At 45.2% G+C, this 19,616-nt stretch overlaps 3 protein-coding genes and 1 non-coding gene across 7 annotated transcripts; 2 read left to right on the forward strand and 2 right to left on the reverse strand.

Moving 5' to 3' along the window:
* The first annotated feature begins 745 nt into the window (after window positions 1–745).
* Window positions 746–9,732, forward strand: LOC117650263 (serine/threonine-protein phosphatase 4 regulatory subunit 3). 3 transcript variants are annotated; one of them, XM_034393537.1, is made up of 16 exons: window positions 746–924; window positions 1,894–2,065; window positions 2,148–2,203; window positions 2,295–2,393; window positions 2,475–2,618; window positions 2,743–2,947; window positions 3,030–3,123; window positions 3,209–3,389; window positions 3,488–3,637; window positions 3,715–3,876; window positions 3,960–4,152; window positions 4,231–4,601; window positions 4,685–4,833; window positions 4,930–5,102; window positions 5,194–5,336; window positions 5,421–5,562. In XM_034393537.1, the coding sequence occupies exons 2-16, from the start codon at window positions 1,924–1,926 to the stop codon at window positions 5,517–5,519; spliced, it is 2,361 nt and encodes a 786-aa protein (XP_034249428.1). In that variant the 5' UTR covers window positions 746–924; window positions 1,894–1,923; the 3' UTR covers window positions 5,520–5,562. The 3 variants fall into 3 exon arrangements, with proteins under 3 accessions (XP_034249428.1, XP_034249426.1, XP_034249427.1); XM_034393535.1 differs by having other exon boundaries at window positions 747–924; window positions 4,682–4,833; window positions 5,421–9,732; XM_034393536.1 differs by having other exon boundaries at window positions 755–899; window positions 4,682–4,833.
* LOC117650264 lies at window positions 9,726–16,773 on the reverse strand. Of its 2 annotated transcripts, none has more exons than XM_034393538.1 (10): window positions 16,420–16,751; window positions 13,155–13,397; window positions 12,777–12,916; window positions 11,753–11,876; window positions 11,505–11,656; window positions 11,285–11,384; window positions 11,040–11,207; window positions 10,327–10,467; window positions 10,081–10,247; window positions 9,726–9,923 (listed from the first exon to the last, which is right to left on the reverse strand). In XM_034393538.1, the coding sequence occupies exons 2-10, from the start codon at window positions 13,356–13,358 to the stop codon at window positions 9,851–9,853; spliced, it is 1,269 nt and encodes a 422-aa protein (XP_034249429.1). In that variant the 5' UTR covers window positions 13,359–13,397; window positions 16,420–16,751; the 3' UTR covers window positions 9,726–9,850. The 2 variants fall into 2 exon arrangements, with proteins under 2 accessions (XP_034249429.1, XP_034249430.1); XM_034393539.1 differs by lacking the exon at window positions 13,155–13,397 and having other exon boundaries at window positions 9,784–9,923; window positions 16,420–16,542; window positions 16,640–16,773.
* Trnal-uaa lies at window positions 12,632–12,716 on the forward strand. Its single transcript has one exon. It is a non-coding gene; the product is annotated as a tRNA-Leu (tRNA).
* Window positions 16,774–18,285: 1,512 nt separating the features above from the next.
* LOC117650526 lies at window positions 18,286–19,243 on the reverse strand. The gene is made up of 3 exons (XM_034394012.1): window positions 19,082–19,243; window positions 18,777–18,881; window positions 18,286–18,678 (listed from the first exon to the last, which is right to left on the reverse strand). The coding sequence occupies exons 1-3, from the start codon at window positions 19,125–19,127 to the stop codon at window positions 18,437–18,439; spliced, it is 393 nt and encodes a 130-aa protein (XP_034249903.1). The 5' UTR covers window positions 19,128–19,243; the 3' UTR covers window positions 18,286–18,436.
* Between the last annotated feature and the right edge of the window lie 373 nt (window positions 19,244–19,616).

The following is a 19,616-nucleotide window of genomic DNA, read 5'->3' on the forward strand; positions in this document are numbered from 1 at the left end:
GGTGGGGGACCATGGGGGACCATGGGGGACCTTCAAGCCGTGCACGAGGACCGACTCAGGCTAAATCGCTGTACCGCCCTGGAAATCGTTGGAGACCCTCCAAGCGCTGCCAGGGGCTTACGGCTGCCTCCATACCACAGTCTTATCTCGTAGGAATCGTCCGGCCAGACAGGGTGCGTGACTGCGCCGCAGCTGGTGGCCGTGCTACCGGCTCCTCTGCTGGGGAAGTCCCAAGAGTTGACCGTATGCCGGTTTCAGTACGGAAAGAGTAACATCATCTGAGGGTATTGTATGCTCAACGCTCATGCACTGCTGATGGTACAATTGGCACGAGATGGCGAAGAAAGTGCCGTGATGCTACTTGCCTGCGCCTGCTCTACAGACATACATTTGTCTCAAGCTGCCCTCATCAGGTCATTTCTAGATGCACCGCTCCTGGTGTCGCAGATGTGACCAGCGGGCGCACACGAATTTAGGCGGAAGGGTCTCTCTCGCACTCGTGGGGAGGGTGCCGCATTGCCACCTTTCGAGACAGACTGCAGTCCTAGCGTGGTTAAGGTGTATTTCACAGGGTCTCTTGATCTTCACGGGATCTTTTGCTAAATTTTATGCGGTGACGGTTGGTACGAGATCGCTGGCTCTGGGCCTCTCCCACCCCACCACTGTCAAAACAGCGAGGGTTCCCTTCCCTCCAGCGGAAGCGCTGCCTCTAGCAGCGGACAGCGGACCAACCAAACCCTGGCCGGAGAAGACGAAACCTCCCCTAGCCCTAAAATCGAAGTCCGTAGTGACGTCCGTGTAAACCCCGTGCAGCGTTGTTATTAAATCCAAAATGGCGTAGTAATAACCCAGATATGAAAGTAGAGTCTAATATACAATTTCCAAGAAGATTTCAACACGTAATGAATGGATTATGACTTTTAGGTATCTCTAAGATTCTGTGCTTTTCTTTGTGCGAGAGGTTCATGCGTGTAGCTGTGTGCCGTCCTCCTCTTATTGATTTTATGTTGCGGTACTCTTTGTTGTGGTTAATTTCTTTTTCGTTGAATTTTGAGTCCTCAAATTGTCGGTTTTGTACTAGTTTGGTCGCACAGTATGATTGTTTGTTATTTGGAATTTTATACTCGGGTTTGTTGAGGCAAGCGTTACGAAGCCGGACCCTACTTAACCTGTGGTTTTCAAGGCAATGGTCGCTTTCTGCCGTCTACTGAGTCAGACAAGCAGTTTTAAAAGTTTTTTCCCTTGGAGCTCAAGCTTTACTGTGTTAGATTTGCGATTAGTGTATTAAACTATCCAATTTGCTTCCATCAACTTGTGGATGTGCACATCAGAAGCATTTTGGACGTCGCCGGTCTTGAGAGAGCTTCCCAAGGTCTGCTGTCCGCGTACGTGCCCTTGGCTGACACCGTGTTTAGTAAACAAATGTCATACTTTTCCTGTATTTCAACTTCACTAGAGTAACTTAGATAGTCAGTCGACGTCACTGTTGTGTGGATTTTTTGTATTTTAATCGTAGATTTCCAAATTTTTGTTGACCATTTCTCTGAATTTACCCTAGTCAAGGCTATTCAACTAATGTCAGCTTCTGTGTTGTACATCAACCTTCTTTAATTTATCTTGACTTTTCCAAGCGGCATATTTTTACTAAGTTTCTTTATTCAAAATGTGGTAAACAAATTTTGCAGTCTGGTATCAAAATTTTTACTCTCAGGATTGACTCAAATTTCTCTCACTTTGTTATTTATTGGTTAGGTACCTTTCAAAATAAGAAATCAATATTCCAATGCCATTTTTTTCAATCTTCTTTGATGAATAATTGAACAATTTCTTAATTGCTGTGACTTGTTTGTCATCACAGCCTTTTTATTGACAAGATATCTTCCATTGTTGCAGATCAATGTTTGTGCATAGTTAAACAAGGAGATGACGGACACTCGTAGGCGCGTAAAACTCTACGCGCTCAATGCGGATAGGCAATGGGATGACCGTGGGACAGGTCATGTCTCATCTTCATATGTTGACAGACTTAAAGGAATTTCGTTACTTGTTAGGGCAGAATCTGATGGTAAATATAATCACAAATTGTATCACTTTTATTCTGGGCTTCCTACTGGACATTTCTAATCATCTTTTATTTCTCATGTAAGGTTCGCTCCTCCTGGAGTCCAAAATTCAGCCGGACACTGCCTACCAAAAACAACAGGTCAGTATAGATCGACATTTTATAGGTGGCAGTTAAAATCTGCAGTTTAAACTGAAATTTTAATATTTTTTTCCCTCTGATTTGAGTACAGGACACATTAATTGTCTGGTCAGAAGGTGATAATTTTGACCTTGCCCTCAGTTTTCAAGAGAAGGCAGGCTGTGATGAAATCTGGGAAAAAATCTGTCAGGTTTGTTAAAACTTCCTTTTTTTGTATTATTTTTTATCTTTATGGCAGGTTTTCTATGTGTAATCTTAAATGTTGATCTAGGTTCAGGGGAAAGATCCTTCCGTTGAAATAACACAGGACATAGTAGAAGAAAGTGAAGATGAGCGGTTCGATGAAATGTCTGATTCTGCTCCTCCAATTGACCTTCCTCCTTGTGAGCTTAGCAGATTGGAAGAAATAAATGAGGTTTGTATTTGCTCTTGTTTTGACCTGGACTCTTTTTTTTTCAGTATCCTACAAGAAACCACTTTCTGTGCTTATTTACCACTGATTAACGTCACTTACTTAAAATTAATTTTTTAAATTTTAGGTTGTTAGCAGCTGTCTCACATCCCCCATGAGGAAAGAAAAGCTGTCCGTTGCAATTGAAACGGAAGGGTACATCCGTAAACTGCTCAATCTATTCCATATGTGCGAAGATCTTGATAACATTGAGGGGCTGCACTATTTGTATGAAGTGTTCAAGAACATATTTCTTCTGAACAAGAATGCTTTGTTTGAAGTTATGTTTGGAGGTGAGATCTAAAGGCAGTGATTTACATCATAGAAATTGTATATTTTACAAGTGTTTCTAATGTGGGTCTTTTTTCCGCCTAGACGATTCTATATTTGATGTCGTAGGATGTCTTGAGTACGATCCTTCATCACCTACACCAAAAAAACATAGAGAGTACCTGAAAGAACTGGCCAGGTCAGCTCAGTTGCCAATCATATTTTACATTTATATATTTGTGTCACACCCATTTGTACTAAAAAATAATTTCAACCATTTCCAGGTTTAAAGAAGTAATTCCTATCTCAAATGCTGATCTCTTAGCAAAAATTCACCAAACGTATAGAGTACAATACATTCAAGATGTAGTGCTCCCAACACCATCAGTCTTTGAAGACAATATGTTTTCAACATTATCAAGTTTCATATTTTTCAATAAGGTTGAAATAGTTACATTGATTCAGGTAATACTAATAACATTAATGTTGTTTGAGACTCAGGCACCACTTGTACTTGGGGAAGAAAACCTAGCATTTCCTTATTTTTAAAACCTTGTTTTTAGGATGATGAAAAATTTCTCACTGAGCTTTTTGGCCATCTTACTGATGAGTCAACAGAGGAATCAAAGAGACGTGACTTAGTACTTTTCTTGAAAGAGTTTTGCAACTTTTCTCAAAACCTTCAACCACAGGGAAAAGAATTATTCTACAAGGTTTGATTGTTGTATATTAATGGATTGTTGAAGTAAAATCTGTCACAAAATCAATAACTAATATTCTGTTTCTGCAGACACTCACTTCTCTAGGAATTCTTTCTGCTTTAGAAATTACATTGACTTCCGATGATACACAAACAAAGTCAGCATCAATAGATATTTTAACATATATTGTTGAATTCAACCCTTCTTTTGTAAGGGACTACACCTTGCAGCAGGCTAATTCTACAGATGAGGTTTGTCCATTCAGTAACAGTTGGTTCTCTCTTGTGCTTCCATTTGTAATATTGTTTAATGTAAAAACATATTTATTCAACAGGATCAAATGTTGCTGAATGTTCTCATAGACCAGATGATCTGTGACACTGACTCTGAATTGGGTGGTGCTGTCCAGCTCATGGGGGTGTTGAGAATCCTCCTTGACCCAGAAAATATGATGGCATCTCTCAATAAATCAGAGAAGACAGATTTCTTGAACTATTTCTACAAGCACAGTGTCAATATATTGATTGGTATGTTAGCATGTGCTTAGCTGTTATGTTATTTGTCAGGTGCAACATTAAAACATTTTTTTGTTTACATGTTTTCAGGTCCTCTTCTTACCAACACTCTTTCAGATTGGCCTGCTAAAGAAGATTACCAGACCGTGCAGCTACTAGGACTTATTCTCGAGTTGCTCTCATTTTGTGTTGAGCACCACACCTACCACATAAAGAATTGCATTCTTTCAAAAGATCTACTTAGAAGAATCCTTGTTCTTATGAAATCTACTCACACATTTTTGGTGCTTTGTTCATTGAGATTTATGAGAAAAATAATAGCCCTGAAGGACGAATTCTACAATCGTTATATCACAAAGGGTAATCTTTTTGCCCCTGTAATTGATGCTTTTATTAGGAACAATGGCAGATACAATTTATTGGATTCTGCAATTCTTGAGATGTTTGAGTTCATCAAACTGGTAAGCTATCCTCAACTATGTATTGATATGGTTTCTTTCTTGGAAGAACATCCTAACAGGGTTTTATGTTTTGGTTTCAGGAGGATATCAAGACGTTGTGTATTCATGTAGTAGAGAATTTTAGTAAAGTTTTGGATGATATTGACTACGTGCAAACATTCAAGTCTCTAAAGATGAGGTACGACCAACACCTTGATAAGTTAAAGGATCGAGATCGGCCGTCCTTAGATAGGTAAGGGCCCTGGTACTCATACTTTGTTTAAAATTTAAGGAGAGTTTTTGTAGAATTTAATCTTATTTTCTTTTCTTTACCTGGGTGAAAAAATAGTGTGCCCTCAATTCTGAGAAACAATCGATACCGCCGAGACCAGCGGCAGCTGGAAGAGGAGGAAGAAATGTGGTTTAATGAAGAAGAAGACTTTGAGGAGGATTCAGTTGTACCAGGCCCAGATGCAGATATTCTTACCAAAAAATTGGACTCTGACCTCAATTCTACTCTTGGTTAGAGACTGTTTGTTTATGGATTGAAAATTTGGCTGTGACTCTTCTTCTTTCACAATAAATAATGTTTGCCTTTTCTTTAATTTTCAAGCTAAACTTGTGGACAAAAAGAACGAGGCGAATCCGAGCAAACTTACAACCAGCCCAAGCAAGGCTATGAACAATAACATGAGCATGACTAATTCAGTAAGCAGCTCCCCTCTAAATGCTTCTCCTTCAGACAAGTTCAAAAAGGTAAGAACATCATTTGTTCTGCACACTTTTTCAGCACCTAAACCAGGAATGGCTTCATAACGAATTGTTTCCTGTTTTCTGCAGGGACTGGTTGACTATGAAGGAGATTCTGACGATGAAGATGAAGATGACAGCAATGGTGATTTATTGACTCCTGTACATAAACGTGCACGTCTCTCATGATGGACATTGTACATCATCTGAAACTGATTTATGAAATAGTGTCTGAGTGTGTGTGTGTTTCAGTGCGCTGGCATGTGCACTCTGCCATGAGCTGGATTGTCGATGATTCATGTTTCTGATTCTTAATGTAATGTAAATTAACATTAAATACGAGTTGGAGTGTAACTGCACTGGACCAGTGGCATTAGAGAAGGAAGTCCTCAAACCTCAAACCAACTGTCTATGGCGATGAACTTCAAAGAAGAATGAGTAAAATTGTAAACACCGCAATTTATTTTGAATTCTGTTTTGCAATTTTGACAAATCATTGTTAACTACATAATCAGATTTGCTCAAATTAATTTAAAATTCCTTATTGCCCTCTTGGCATTGTACTTTTCTTTGCCTGAAATTGCTGCCTTCTGGATTGTTTTTTAAAATGAAGCTCTTTTAAACATAATTGGACTTGTTGGTTGTGAAACATTTCCTATCACTCCAATCACCTCTATTCTCAGAACCTGTTACCCATTTATAATATTCCCTCGGTCTGTTCACCTAGTGTGCCAGTGATAGAATATGGTGTGATTTAAGGTGGATTGGCATTTGATGAGTTGGGAGGAGTGAGGGAAACCATCAGATTTCCCTGTTAAAATGACCCACACATCAGTCCATCAGTTAGCTCATTCAGAGGCACATCTATGAAGTGCATGCTTTATTTTGCTTGTACGACATGTTCAGAAGTTCTGATTGTTTCCCAGGACAGAGGCACTGGAAAAAGTAACTCCTAGCAACTTAAATGTAGATGTCAAGGAACAGAAGACTGGTTTGTGTACTGTAGATTCACCTTTCACCAATTAATTTTCTGCTATTGACAGCCTCTGGTTTTGCTTAAAACCAGAAGCTTCCTAGGTGATGCGTGCTTGTTTCGTATACTGTATTACAAAGTATCCTGTTAATTCACTTGTATTTAGTTCTTTCTGTCTTTTGTATATTACATACTGTTAATTGAATAGGATCATGCTTATTTTTATAAATGTTTAATGTTATTAGCTGTTGGTGAGTGAACCAAACCTACATGGAATAATCATTCCAAAGTTGATTATACCAATGTTGCCAATGGTGGCATTTTGAAGACTTATTATGAAAGTCATCTTTCTGAATGGAGTTGTTTACTTCCCTTTCTTTCGTTTACAGCCATTTGGAGTTCAAATTAGACGTTCATTTATCGTATATTTGTGAAGTAAGACTACCTGTGGCCCAACTCCAATTTTTAATGAACTCTAATTGGTAGTCAAGTTCTGACTTTCAAGTGGCCGTAAATTTATGCCTGTATGGTACTTTCATAATGAAGTTGTTCTTACTTTTTTCACTTACAGCCTCTCATTTCTTGTCTGGGTTTCCTTTCTTGAAGATTGTCATGAAAATCAAAGCTTCAGTTGAGATCCTCATCTTTCATGGGGCTCTTTAGTGATAATGTGGCTTTTGATCCATGATCAGTTTTTCAATGTAATTGGATTTTACACCTTCTGCAAGTGAATTACAGCCTACAAGTATGGTATACCCTGTGCCCACGCTTATTCAGGCACCCAGTACAGATATTATTTGTGGGACTGATTTGGTATGTTCGGAAAAAAAACACTTGCTTTTCGTTTTTTCCTCAAAAAAAATTTATTTTGCATGTATTTGGTATTTTTTTGTCATCATCTATGACATGCTCTGGCGCCTGTCCACGTTGACCTTTCATTTTTCATTAGTATTTCCTTAAGGTCCTTAAAGTTTATTGACAAGCCTCTTTTTGTGGGCCACAATTTTATTTTATCTTTCTATTCAATTAATTGTATCTTTACAGACTTGTTATATCGGTCTGTTATTTGGCTCCTTGAATTTTATTTTTTTAAAGGACCTGTAGATTTTCCATTTTTATTATTTATTTATTTAAAGCATGTATTTCTCTTTGTTACTTGTGAAATATGTTTCATTTTGTTTCCTTTGTTTAAGTTTTTGTCAACATGCCACAGCAGTCTTGCATTAAAGTGTGCCAAAATCATGGAGTCCAGTACAAATGCCTGAATAAGCTGTTGGAAGTGGATTTTGTGCAATCAGCAGCTTGTACATGTACTTTGTCATTATTTTGTACAGCTGTGGAAGGTCAAGGTATTCAATTCACCCCAGAGTGACTGCTGTCATGCTGTACAAAGTTTTCATGACCTGCGAAAGTTTAAATGTGATGGTGTCAAGGAAGTTGAGGTATTTTATTCTAATTGTAACAATTTGGAGCAACCCTTTATGATTCGTTTGGTGTATATAGTATGAACAAGTCTCAACTCATTTGTATAGTTTTTAGAATGCACACAGCTGTACAAAGTGATAAGTTAAGGGTGTCTGCAGGAATGAAGCAATTTTAAAGTTTACGACTGCTCCTACTACAAATGTGCAAATTTATTTTGCCTCTTTTTAAAAAAGGAATTGAAACAATTATTTAATTTATTTGTTTTGTTTTATGAAAGTAGCTCTCTTACCTCTCTTTTCTCCTCATTTTGATGTAGCTCAGAGCTCTATATTATCAAATATGCCTAAAATCTTCACTTTAGATGTTAATTAGTCCTTTTTTTTTTAAATGAAATCAGGATTTTGTTTCATTTTTCCACTTTGTAGACACCCTGTACAGGCATTGAAGGCTCTCCATCTGGGTTGTGCTGTGTTGTGTGAATGTTTTAGTGTAATAATAATAAAACTAACTTATAAGTGAAAAGTTGATGTTATTCTTTTTTTATAGTAGAAATGACATTACATGTGTTGGCCAGATTGTTTCTAACCTGTTTCCTGCATATCAACAGGTGTTCGAATCAAATTTCCTTCTGTCTTACCATGCTATCTGATGTTATTTCATCATTTGAGTCTGGATGTTAAGGTTAATGGAATATTCTTTCAGGCTCTTGCATCTTATAGTTTGACAATTCTTTATTGTGTTCAGCCTTGGTTAGTTTTCAGGTATTTTACGATTGGTCCTTGAATGTAAGGGAGAACGCTATATTTTCTTGAGAAGGATTCGGGGTAGAAGTTGTCCTTTATTTTGGAAGTGCATATTCATGTATTTATAAGATGCTATCAAGTTCCTCTTTTTCTATCGCGTCATCAATGCAAGCTTTGATGAAATCGGAGTCATTGTTAGGTCTATTGCTCCAGGGGCAAACGTTGCTTTGACTGACTACAGTTTCTTCTTCTTTTAATTGCACTGAAATGTTTGTGTATTGTACTAGTACAATGAACCTGCTGCATCAGGTGCCAGGTGCCATGGGAACAGGTTGCAATAACTTGTATGGCGGATCGAAATTATGAACCCTAATGACTACCACCGGGCCTTCCAAGCACCAGCTTTGTGCTTGATCTAGTTCTACCTTAGAAATCTAGCAACCCTCTTTTACTTTAAGATTTCTGTGATACTTTTATTTTAGTATCAACATGTGGTGAGGTCAAAGTCCTAGTGTTGAACTCCCAAAGAACTTTTCGCTTGTATCTGTTTACTTTCAATTGCTGCTAGGAAGTTCTCCATGGAACAGACGCCAGAGAATATCATATAATGACTTCATTCGACCAAGTTGATTGTCACCCTGAGAAAGTTTTTTTTCCAAGGGTTTTTAGGGGGTACAATTTTTGACATGATATTGCAATTATGTTTTGTGATTTTCTTCTCTCCCTGGTCTTTCTGCATATGTGCTTCCAATAATGGCCTTCAGAGAAACATGGACATTCTATTTCATGTATGATCAGCATGTCAATTGAAAGCATGGTGTCCCTCAAAGAAACAAGAGAACTTGTTTTTCATCAATAAAGAGTGTTCTCCATTTCAAAGTGGTATGTTCAGTAAAAGTCTGGTAGAAAGAGAGATGTGTGTCTGTTTAGGTAATTTGGGGTTTTGATAAAATTTTGACATTTATTAATGACCATGTTTCTTCCAAGCTGAAATGTTTTTTGTTTTCTTTTTAATGTCTGTTCATTTTTGGTTTCTTTCCATATGGCTCTTTGTGTATGGACAATTTTCTTAAAATGAATTGGACTTGGTTTAAATTATAATCATCCATAGAGCTTGGTTAAGTAACCATAAGTACATTCACTCACGTAGTAAATGGCCTGAATACAAGGAAGGGCGGTAAGGGGAATTGTGGGAAAATGATACTGAAGCAAATGTACAAATTTGTAGGCTGACAAAATAAAACATTTGGCATGTAACCAATAGCATCTCTATACTTTTAACATCTGTCTTATCCATAAAATTGTAACTTGAAGAGCCATAATTTGAGTATCTCACAGTATATCACAGTTTTTAAAGAAAAATTCCATTGTGAACTTTTTTATGTATGATTTTGTTTGTGAAACTGAATTCTATTCACTTGTTGCATGTAAGCATCATAGATGATTTGTGATCTGTGAAAGAGAGACAAAGTTAAGCTTTGGATGGTAAGGAAAAACAAACTAAGAGCAATGACAAGAAGACAGACATTTGATGTGGCTCTGGTGCTTTAGTCCATTTTCATCAAAACAGGAAAAGAAACTCAGTGCTTATTTTATTTTTTACACTGACCTGTTCCGAGTTGCAGTATCCAGCATGTGAACAATAAACTTTGGACAATGTGCCATATCCATACAACGTGCATGGATTAAAATACCGTTGCAAAGAGCAAATAGAAGCTCTGGCATAGGCCATTTAACTAATATCTCAGCTCTCCGTGGCAAGTAGTCTAGCAGCAACTGAAATAGACAGTGGGCAAATTGTTACCGTTATTCTGTGGAAACAGTAAAAATCAAACAAATTTGTGTAAATACTAACTCTGATAATTGCAATAAGAGCTGAGGAGAGGATTGTGGTATTGGGCTGCAGCCAATAAGCTGAGCCTGCAATAAGCCCTGCCACAGCGCTGTGGTGGCACATGTCCGCCCCTTGGCGCACCCCTAGCACACAGCGCACAACCTTTGGAACAACGGAAAGACCTGGTTCAAGATTCGTGTTATTTGACAGTGAACCATAGACTCCAAAGACACCCCACCTCAGTGCAGCGGGTGGCCTATCTGTGCCTTTACGTGTTGCGCGTGACGGGGGGGGGGGGCACAGAGCCCTACGTCCCCCAGAGGGGGTAGGTAAGGGTTACTAGGGGTAACGTAGGGCAGGGCGGTGTCCTCGGGTAGGCAACCTTCTCCACACCGGTGCGCCGCTGGACGAGGCCTGCAAGGCCTGCAAGGTAGTAGGCAACAACGTGGGTAGACCTTCGGCCTCTGAGGATGGGGATGATGCTCTTTGTCTTCGTGGTCAGAAAGAGGGACGTGCGAAACACTCGGTACGCAGACAGAGCCTTCAGAGGAAAGGCCTTTCAGACCAGTGGCGTGCGCAAAAATTTTGAGCGGGGGGGTGGGGTGTCAGGCCATGCTATTGGCTCACTTACAGCGGGAAAGTGACGCAATTTGCCTACCTTCCAGGCGGCTGTCTACTGGTCAAAGAGGGGGGGGGGCATGACCCCCTTGCGCACGCCACTGTTTCAGACTGACCTTGTACAAGAGGACGTATCCCCCTAAGGAGGCGATGCCAGCAGCTGTTTTCCTAGATAGAAAGTGACTGAAAAAAACATTAGGAGACTTTGCAATCTGGCCTCCTCTGTTCATCACGACCCGCAAGGCTTGCAGGGCCGCTGCTACCGCAGAATATTTTGCTGTTGCCTGAAAGAAGAAAAAAAGGGGCTTAGGTACATAAAGGAAGACAATGGAGCTAAATGTCCACGTCCAGCATGAACAACCTGCACTGCTGATTCCCAGCAAGTCCCCTTGTGTGGAACTGGACATATTCTCTTAGGTTCATTACTTTGATCTGATCTTTCTCCATCGGGAATAAAAAACCTGTTTTTCGCATTATTTTTTCGAATGATAAAAGAAAGAAAAGTACATTAAACGGTGGGCTCAAACATTTGGGCAATGCCATTCAAGGCAAATAAAATGAACAGAGACAAACTTGCGAACCAGAAAACGGGCGTCGACCTTTTCTTCGAGCCCGCCTTGTGCAGCAGGTACAGGAGCAGGCCGTTGAGGGCCATGAAGGCGGCCGTCTCTGCCGCGGCAGTCCTGCGCACCAGCCCCGCGACTTGCGCTCGCAGGTAGAGGTAGTCCAGCGTCTGCAACACGACCGTCGAGATCAAGGCGAGCACAGTGGCAGAGAGGAACATTGTCTATGTCGAGCGGACGGGACGGGGAATGCTGCATTGACGCACCATGTTGTAAAACGTGTTCATGACGATGCGGCGTCTGTAGATGTGCTCGACGGCGATGGAGAGCCCGGAGATTGAGCCCGGAACGAGCAGCGCGGTCCAGAACGCGAAACCTCCCACCAGCCGCCTGGAAACGGGAAACATGTTGAATCAGTTGTGTGTTGGTTGATGTTCCGACGGCCGAGCCATGGCCCATGGCTCTGCCCGGCTCGGGGTGGAGTGGGGTGGGGAGGGTGGGGGAGTGGCGCGTGGTGCTTGGCGTCGCGTAGCGTCGCGGTGGAGCTAACCGTCGCCACGCGTCGCGACGCCGTGCTGCACCCAGCTCGCCAGCTCCGCCGCGGACTGGCAGTGACGCCGACGCCGCGCGCCGAAGGGGGGAGGGGAGGAAGTAAACCGTCGCGCTGCGACGCCCTGCAGGCATCCCGGCGTCGGCCGGCGACCTGCTCTCTCTGTCGCACTCCCGGCGCACTTGTGGGAGCGACGGAGAAAGCAGAGCGATTCCGCACAGTGCTTCGGTGCTTGGTCGCCCTGTCTCTCTCACGCACTTCCACGGGAGGCCCAATGAGTGCATGAGAGACAGCGGCGAAAGCGCTCGCCATCAGCCTGCAGGAGATACCAGGGGAGGGTCCCGGACCGTCCGAGCCGCTCCCCGCCCGGCGGCCGCCCCGGCCCGGCCCGTGTGCAGCTGCGTGCCGACATGAAGCCGATGCTGCACGAGCGACTCGCGGATCGGACTCGGATCGCAGATCGCGAATCCCGGCGCTACCCCCGGCGCTACCCCAGGCCCTTCACCGAGCATGCGCCATGCGCCTCGGGATGCCACCACCCACCCCCCACCCAGCAGAGCAAGTGCAGAGCCCTTGGGTACCCCCCAGAACGCGAGCCAGGTTGGCCGAGTGGTCTAAGGCGCCAGACTTAAGTTCTGGTTCCCTTCATGGGATCGTGGGTTCGAACCCCACACCTGGCATAGGATTTTTGCGCAGGGGCCGAGGCCGGCCGCTAACACCACACGTTCTGCTCTACTCACACCATGATGCAGCTCGACACGCAGAAGGTGGTTCCCATCGTGGCGCCGAAGAGGATGGAGCGCGCGTAGTAGACGGCCATGTCCTTGTAGAAGTCCTTGTCGCCCGCCAGCGCCTTCTTGCTGTGCATCGCGGCGTGGACCTGCAAGGGGGTGTGGCTAAGCTGGCTAAGTCTCAGAGAGAGAAGCGCGACGCCTTGCCTGGCCAAATTGCAGCCTGTTGATGCCCACGGCGTTTCGTCGCTCTGTCCCTCTCACATCTCTGCCCGCCCGGATCACGTTATCCGGCGTGGTGGATCGCGTATGGCAAAGGAGCAAGAGAGACGGAGCAAAAGGCGCGCATGCTGCATCAGTCGTGGTGGCCGCACTTGCTGCACTCACCACGTAGAACGGGAAGAAGAACCGGACGGAGCCCAACAGGGAAGCGCCCAGCATGTCCAGGGCCGCCTTGGAGCAGGACGCGTGGCGCGCGTGCACTAGGTCACCGCACTTGAGCCCCTTGGTGGCGGCCTCGAACAGCCTCCGCGCGCCGGCCCAGTCCGCGGGGATGCCCGGCGGCAGCGGCCGCGACGGCACCACCGCCATGGCGAGGGTGAGGGTGGCGACCGTGGTGACGCACTAGTCCTGCGGCACACCGAGAACCTGGTGTCCATCATTGCTGCAACTGCTGCTCCGGCCTGAGTGCGGAACACGCAGTCGCCTGCCGTGGACTTCCCCGCAGACAACGGGAACGGCGGCGCGGCGCCTATGTTCACCTTGTTCACCTATCGCGGCTGCCACGTGTTTATGGCCTGTTTTGGAAACGCAGGAAACAGTATGTAGTCAGTTTGGCAAAATGTTTCTTGGCTGCTTTCGGGATGGTTCTGGCAGGTTTTCATACTTGATGCAAACGCCTCAATAATGTCAATGTTAGTTTACATACAGTTTCTTCCGTGTTTTATGTTTGTAGTCAGTTTCGAAACACATTGCAAACTGGTTTCAGCCGTTTACATTTTTTCCTGGGGCCCCGCGCCCCGCGGGTCTCGCCGGCACAGAGAGCGCGCCGTCGTCCTGTACACTGAAAAATATGAATATGCGGCTTCACGGCGTAAGCTCGATCACGTATTCCCTGGCTATAACCTAAACGTAACGCTTTTGTCCCTCCGCTAGTGCAGTGACCGTTTTAGAAGGGAGAAGGCTCCGTGGGCAAGAGCGGATCCAGAGGGGGGGAAAGGGGGGGAGGCAAAAGGACAATTCCCCCCCCCCCCCCCAAGCCAGCTGAAAGGAGGCAAAAAGCACCACGATTCCCCTGTAAGTAGGCAAAAAGTGCTGCTTTGTCGGCCCCCTTGGGCCGACTCTGGATCCGCCACTGTCCGTGGGGCGCGATCGCCCCCTTCCTCTAAACGCCCTTTGATAGGCACCTGCACTGCAATGAATACCCTTGTAGGTAGGCACTGCCCACTAGGCAGGTCATGCTCCACTGCCTATGTGCATTGGGGGCCCGGAGGGGGGGGGGAGGAATTCCCTCGCCTTTGCACTAGCTTATAACTCCATGGATGCCGATGCATTGGCAGATAGCAGCAGAATCAATGACAATTACTTTGGAGGGAGCCCACGGTCATTGACTACCCCTTTTCTGGGCCAAGAAAGCCAAAATGACAGGTTTTGTGGTATATGCAGCTAACGAGAGCGAGTCGCGAGGGCGACTCGCCTTGGGCCTGGCGACTCGCCCCCGCGACTCTCGGGACCGTCTCTCGACTGTTCATGGCGGGCCAACAGTGACCTTTGCAGTAATGCATATCACACGGCAAACCCATCCCGTCCCACCAGACCATGTGATCCGCAAACTTGCACGCGCTGTGTGGGGCTGCCCTACACGACACGAGACGCGACGGTCTCTTCAATTTCCCACGGCATCGGCAATCAGGGACATCAGGACGTCACAACGCCCCAAGCATGCAGGGGGCCTGCGTGAATCCCTGACGCTCGCCAGGCCTCCTGGCCAGGCCTCCTGGCCAGGCCTCGCCGGAGAACGATTGCATGTTGTTGAACATCGCCGGTGCGCAGGATGGTGGTCACATCACTTTGTCCGCAGTGGAACCGACGAGAGTCTGGTGCCCCCTTCTCTCACTCTCACGCACTCACGGGCTGGCAGAGGCGCCCTCACCCTAGGGTGGTCCAAAAAAAATTAAGTTGCTCGGATCGTCCAACGCCGCCCGGATTTGGATTCTACATCGAAAAAAATGAAATACGTGTTTTTTCCTTTTTCGAAAAAATGATTTTTAGGACCTCCTCAAAGCTCTCAAAGTTTTTAACAGTGCTATTAACAGGAAAAAATCGTAACTTGGTCAATTTTTGACCGATTTTCAAAAACGAAACGGGGATTTGTTCGTTTGTGAATGCTTATTACGAAAAAAAATATGCCCAACCCTCTTTTTGGTTTGCCTAACTATCAGGGGCAAAAAATGACTAAATTTCGGCCCAACTTGGCAAGAATTTCAGTTTGTAGGCCGCTACAGCCACTCCAAGTCCACCTTGTCAGCATGGCGGGGTGCCCCCACCACTAGGCAAGCCCCATGAACAGAAATGAGATGCCGGGTGCAATTTGCCTACCTCACAGGGGCATCAAATTGTGGATTTTTTCGAAAATCTATCAATAGTGGTGTCTCTTGGGGCCTCTGGGCACTCAGATGGGCACCCTTTCACCCGGTTCGGTACCCACACTACGTGATAAGAACAAACAATAGGAATGGACGATGCTGGCGCGAGGAACCGCAGCCACGCAAGGCCACAAGAAAAGCCATCAATAAATAAAGGAATTTTCTAAATTTTACGTTTTTCTGGTCCTGAGAGGTAGGCATGAGGTGCTCAACAGTCAATTCCTGTAGTTTGTTTTCATCACGCAGTGCGGGTACCGAACCGGGTGAAAGGGTGCCCATCTGAGTGCCCAGAGGCCCCAAGAGACACCACTATTGATAGATTTTCGAAAAAATCCACGATTTGATGCCCCTATGAGGTAGGCAAATTGCACTCGGCATCTCATTTCTGTTCATGGGGCTTGCCTAGTGGTGGGGGCACCCCGTCATGCTGACAAGGTGGACTTGGAGTGGCTGTAGCGGCCTACAAACGGAAATTCTTGCCAATTTGGGCCGAAATTTAGTCATTTTTTGCCCCTGAAAGTTAGGCAAACCAAAAAGAGGGTTGGGCATATTTTTTTTCGTAATAAGCATTCACAAACGAACAAATCCCCGTTTCGGTTTTGAAAATCGGTCAAAAAATGACCAAGTTACGATTTTTTCCTTCTAATAGCACTGTTAAAAACTTTGAGGGCTTTGAGGAGGTCCTAAAAATATTTTTTCGAAAAATGAAAAAACACGTATTTTATTTTTTTCGATGTAGAATCCAAATCCGGGCGGCGTTGGACGATCCGAGCAACTTCATTTTTTTTTGGACCACCCTACCTCACCCCCTTCGTGCATCAAACTCGCGTACTTCAGAGGTTTGTATCGCGGGGCTCGACTAGCTCGACCCGTCCAAAAGTTTTGGGAGATTGCCCCCCCCCCCTTTCTCCACCTGTTTCAAAGTCACATCGACAACCAAGCGATGGCTACGCGTTCTAAAAGGAACACAACAGCAAACGCAAAGATGAAATGGAGGCGTGACTTACTCTCGACAACTCGGGGCACCTCCCGGCCATCATCGGTCGCCGTCAACACTTCCGCGACTTGCGGCGGTGGCCCACTGCCAACGAATGGTGGCCTTTTGCGCACTCCCGACGGCCGCCACTTGACTGAACACACGAGACACACGTCGGAACTCAGTTCCTTTTTCGTCCGCAACAGTAAAATGACCGACGGCAATTTATCCCGTTTTCTCTTATCACTCGCCTCCTCAACGCGCGTCTCGGTCGAAGCTAAGCGCCGGCCGCCCCCGGCACCTCGACACTCAGACCCGGCACTGGCAACGCTTTGCTTCGCTCTTCTTGCCTCGAATTGCCTGAGCCGCTTGGCGCCCTGCTTACCATGCAGCCCATTAGCGATTGACCTGTGCGTGGCGTGGCGGAGACTCCGCGACGACGGGGGCCCCGGCGTTGTCTGCGGCGCGGAGGACGCGGACGAGGTGGGCGTCGTGTGGGTACTGGCGGGCCCTCCGCCGAGGGGCCGCCGTCGCCACCATGCCACGGAGACCCAAAAGTGCAGCCGGAGCGTCTCGGGGAAGGCCGCCCCACAGGCCAGGCCGACGGCGGTGCGGTTGCGGCCGAGAGGAAGAGAGAGGGAGAGAGGCATGGGCAATGAGCACGCAGCCCAGCCCGTCGACAGGCCCGTCGGCCAGCGCGTCCCTTGCGTCGCGTACCCGGTCAGCACACCCGCGACACAGCACACTCAGCATAATCGAGGCCTACCTTACGACCATGACTGCAGACGGAGAAAACCATGCGTACGAGTTTTCGCATTTTAAAGAGTTTGCGCTACCGACTCAATGTCACGAAATTTGAATAATATTCTAGAGACATGTTTTGGCGTACTATTCGCAGTTTCAGGGGTTATTTTTCCCCGCACCAGGAACCGCGGGCGGATGTACTTCTTCGCCCGTTCACCCGGGAAAAGAGAGGGGGGGGGGACGACGAGGAGGAGGCCCTGTTTGGCCACCAATCTCGGTAAAACGCGTGCGAAGCGGGCCAAAAGCCATCGAATTTGAAAAGGGGAAAAGCGAGCGTATTAGCTAAAAGTCATCGAAAGTACCAAAAAATTCGAGCGAAAGCGAGCTGAAAGTCAGCGAATTTTTGAGAACGCTGAGTTCAAATTTGGCTATCCTACACAAATTTGTGACGTCTTATCGCTGGAAACGGGGGATGATACCCCCTCCCGTTTCTTTTCGGGGTGAGGGGGCTGTTCTCCCCCCCCCCCCCGCACCCCATTTCCGCGGTCGCTGCCTCGCACCGCTACCGGCCGCAAACGCAGGGAAAAGACGTCTATTCTCCATGCGCGTATGGCCAAGCGGGTGGGCATGGGGGGCGAAAGGACATTCCCCCCCCCCCCACTCCATGGAGCCCACTTGGTACCCAAACAGACGCCTGAGAGGTAGGCAAAAAGTCAATCGCCGCCCTGTGAATAGGCAAAAACAGCAAAAACTGGTGTGTCCCCCCCCCAGTCCGAGAAGACGGTTGTGGACTCGCCGCAAAAACCAGCCAGTACGGCACAGAGTTGCCCTTTGCGTACTGCACTATTGTGCGAACATAAACCATGCATGGTGTGTCCATCGAGTGTGACAAATTTAACTCTGTCTAATGATAAAATCAGCTGAAGGCATAAGACCTCCTATCTCATATTGGGTGGAAAATAAAAACTCTTAAGAGTTTTGTTCTCGCGAGAGGGCATGGCCTCTTAATGGGCTGTGAGTCCAAAGCGGATTATTCATGAGATTTTCAAATGTGCTTTCACACTTCCCAGTCAATGTCATCATTGATTTATTATAATGTAAAGAAGTTCAGCAGTACAATTCCAATGCCTTTAAGCCAGAAAAAAGTCTAGGATAGTTTTAAGATAAAGAACACAAACACTTTATTCTACTGCAATGTAAGGAAAATGGCAGACAATTTTATGTTTTACAATAATTACAATTCTTGGCAACAACAACGAAAGAGTTCAAAACGACAAGTAAGAAGAACGAATGAAATGTAAGCCTTAAACTTTTGATGGATCTGGTTGATGTTTATGAGGGAAGACCATGGCCTTCAGTCGTTTTAACATAGCTGGATCTTTTGTGAGCCTATATCTTGAACGAACTGCCAGATATTCTTCCATGCAATCATCTTGAATATCCTCAGAATCTCTAGCTTTGCTAATACACAGCCCATAAAATATAAAATCAAAGAAACACATAAATGAAAGGGGTAATCCATATTTCTGCCGACATGCTTCCAGAGCTGTAATGGTGCAGAACAAAAAACACAAAATTAGTATCTTTTCAGATCAATTAATTTGAGGAAAACACAGAACAGCATAAAATTATTGGAAAGATTACCTTCCTTATCTGCCTTGCAAACTACGTTTCTGATTCTCAGGTCCTCAAGTTTTGGCAAAATTAAGTCTGTCTCCACGTGGTTTAAAAAATCATCATCAGGATCACCTGAAATAATTTGAACATAAAAGTAAGTCATACAAGATAGCAATCAGGTGTGCATCAGGGATGACACCGCTGTTATCGCAAGGCATTAAAGACATAAGTATGTACATGTTATGGACAATATTTTAGGTTATATTCGTTTGATACACTGTTTAAGATGCAATGTCTCTTATAACCTATTGAATTCTTTTCTACGTAAGTACCATCTCTTTCCATTGCCTCGTTCATTTTTTCGTATTTTGTCTTCATTTCCTCTCGTATTCAATAGCTCTTGCTGTTAGCTTCAATAATCTTGTGTTTACAACCGACACGGCCACCAGCAGCCGACAGGACGGACGGCAACGGATCATCACTCACCTTCCCTTTTCCCCTCCTTCTCCCCTCCCCCTCATTTGTGTACATACTCCATCTCTGTCCGCCTCGTAGAATCTTGCGTGCGAGAGCGAGACAGCCGACACGGGCTACCCTTTCGGGTGCAGCCCTGTCCGTTACGTGCCAGAGGGGACGATGGAACAGGCGGGGGCGTTGACAACATGACACAACAAAAATCGCAGGTCCAACAATATCCTATGATTGACAATATGCCCATTTACAACCATATATTCCTATCCAAGGCAAAAAAGACCAAGAAAAATTCAAATTATTATTTTTTACCCATCAAGAAGTTGAAAATAGGCGTCGTATGAAGTTTGTATTTACGTCTGCGTAACAGTTGTTCTGTTGGTGCACCACTCAAGT

Source organism: Thrips palmi, unplaced genomic scaffold (assembly GCF_012932325.1).
Source record: "Thrips palmi isolate BJ-2018 unplaced genomic scaffold, TpBJ-2018v1 HiC_scaffold_5, whole genome shotgun sequence".
Taxonomy (NCBI): domain Eukaryota; kingdom Metazoa; phylum Arthropoda; class Insecta; order Thysanoptera; family Thripidae; genus Thrips; species Thrips palmi.

Excerpts from the sequence above, each read along its gene's own strand:
- LOC117650263 (XM_034393535.1), top strand. The coding sequence starts at position 1,924 with ATGACGGACACTCGTAGGCGCGTAAAACTCTACGCGCTCAATGCGGAT. Across the intron at positions 2,619-2,742 it reads GATTGGAAGAAATAAATGAG|GTTGTTAGCAGCTGTCTCAC; the intron begins GTTTGTATTTGC and ends TTTAAATTTTAG. Across the intron at positions 3,877-3,959 it reads AGGCTAATTCTACAGATGAG|GATCAAATGTTGCTGAATGT; the intron begins GTTTGTCCATTC and ends TTTATTCAACAG.
- LOC117650264 (XM_034393538.1), bottom strand. The coding sequence starts at position 13,358 with ATGGCGGTGGTGCCGTCGCGGCCGCTGCCGCCGGGCATCCCCGCGGAC. Across the intron at positions 12,917-13,154 it reads TCTTCTTCCCGTTCTACGTG|GTCCACGCCGCGATGCACAG; the intron begins GTGAGTGCAGCA and ends ACCCCCTTGCAG. Across the intron at positions 11,208-11,284 it reads GCTGGGAATCAGCAGTGCAG|GCAACAGCAAAATATTCTGC; the intron begins GTTGTTCATGCT and ends TTCTTCTTTCAG.
- LOC117650526 (XM_034394012.1), bottom strand. The coding sequence starts at position 19,127 with ATGAAGACAAAATACGAAAAAATGAACGAGGCAATGGAAAGAGATG. Across the intron at positions 18,882-19,081 it reads CGAGGCAATGGAAAGAGATG|GTGATCCTGATGATGATTTT; the intron begins GTACTTACGTAG and ends AAATTATTTCAG. Across the intron at positions 18,679-18,776 it reads TTGCAAGGCAGATAAGGAAG|CTCTGGAAGCATGTCGGCAG; the intron begins GTAATCTTTCCA and ends GCACCATTACAG.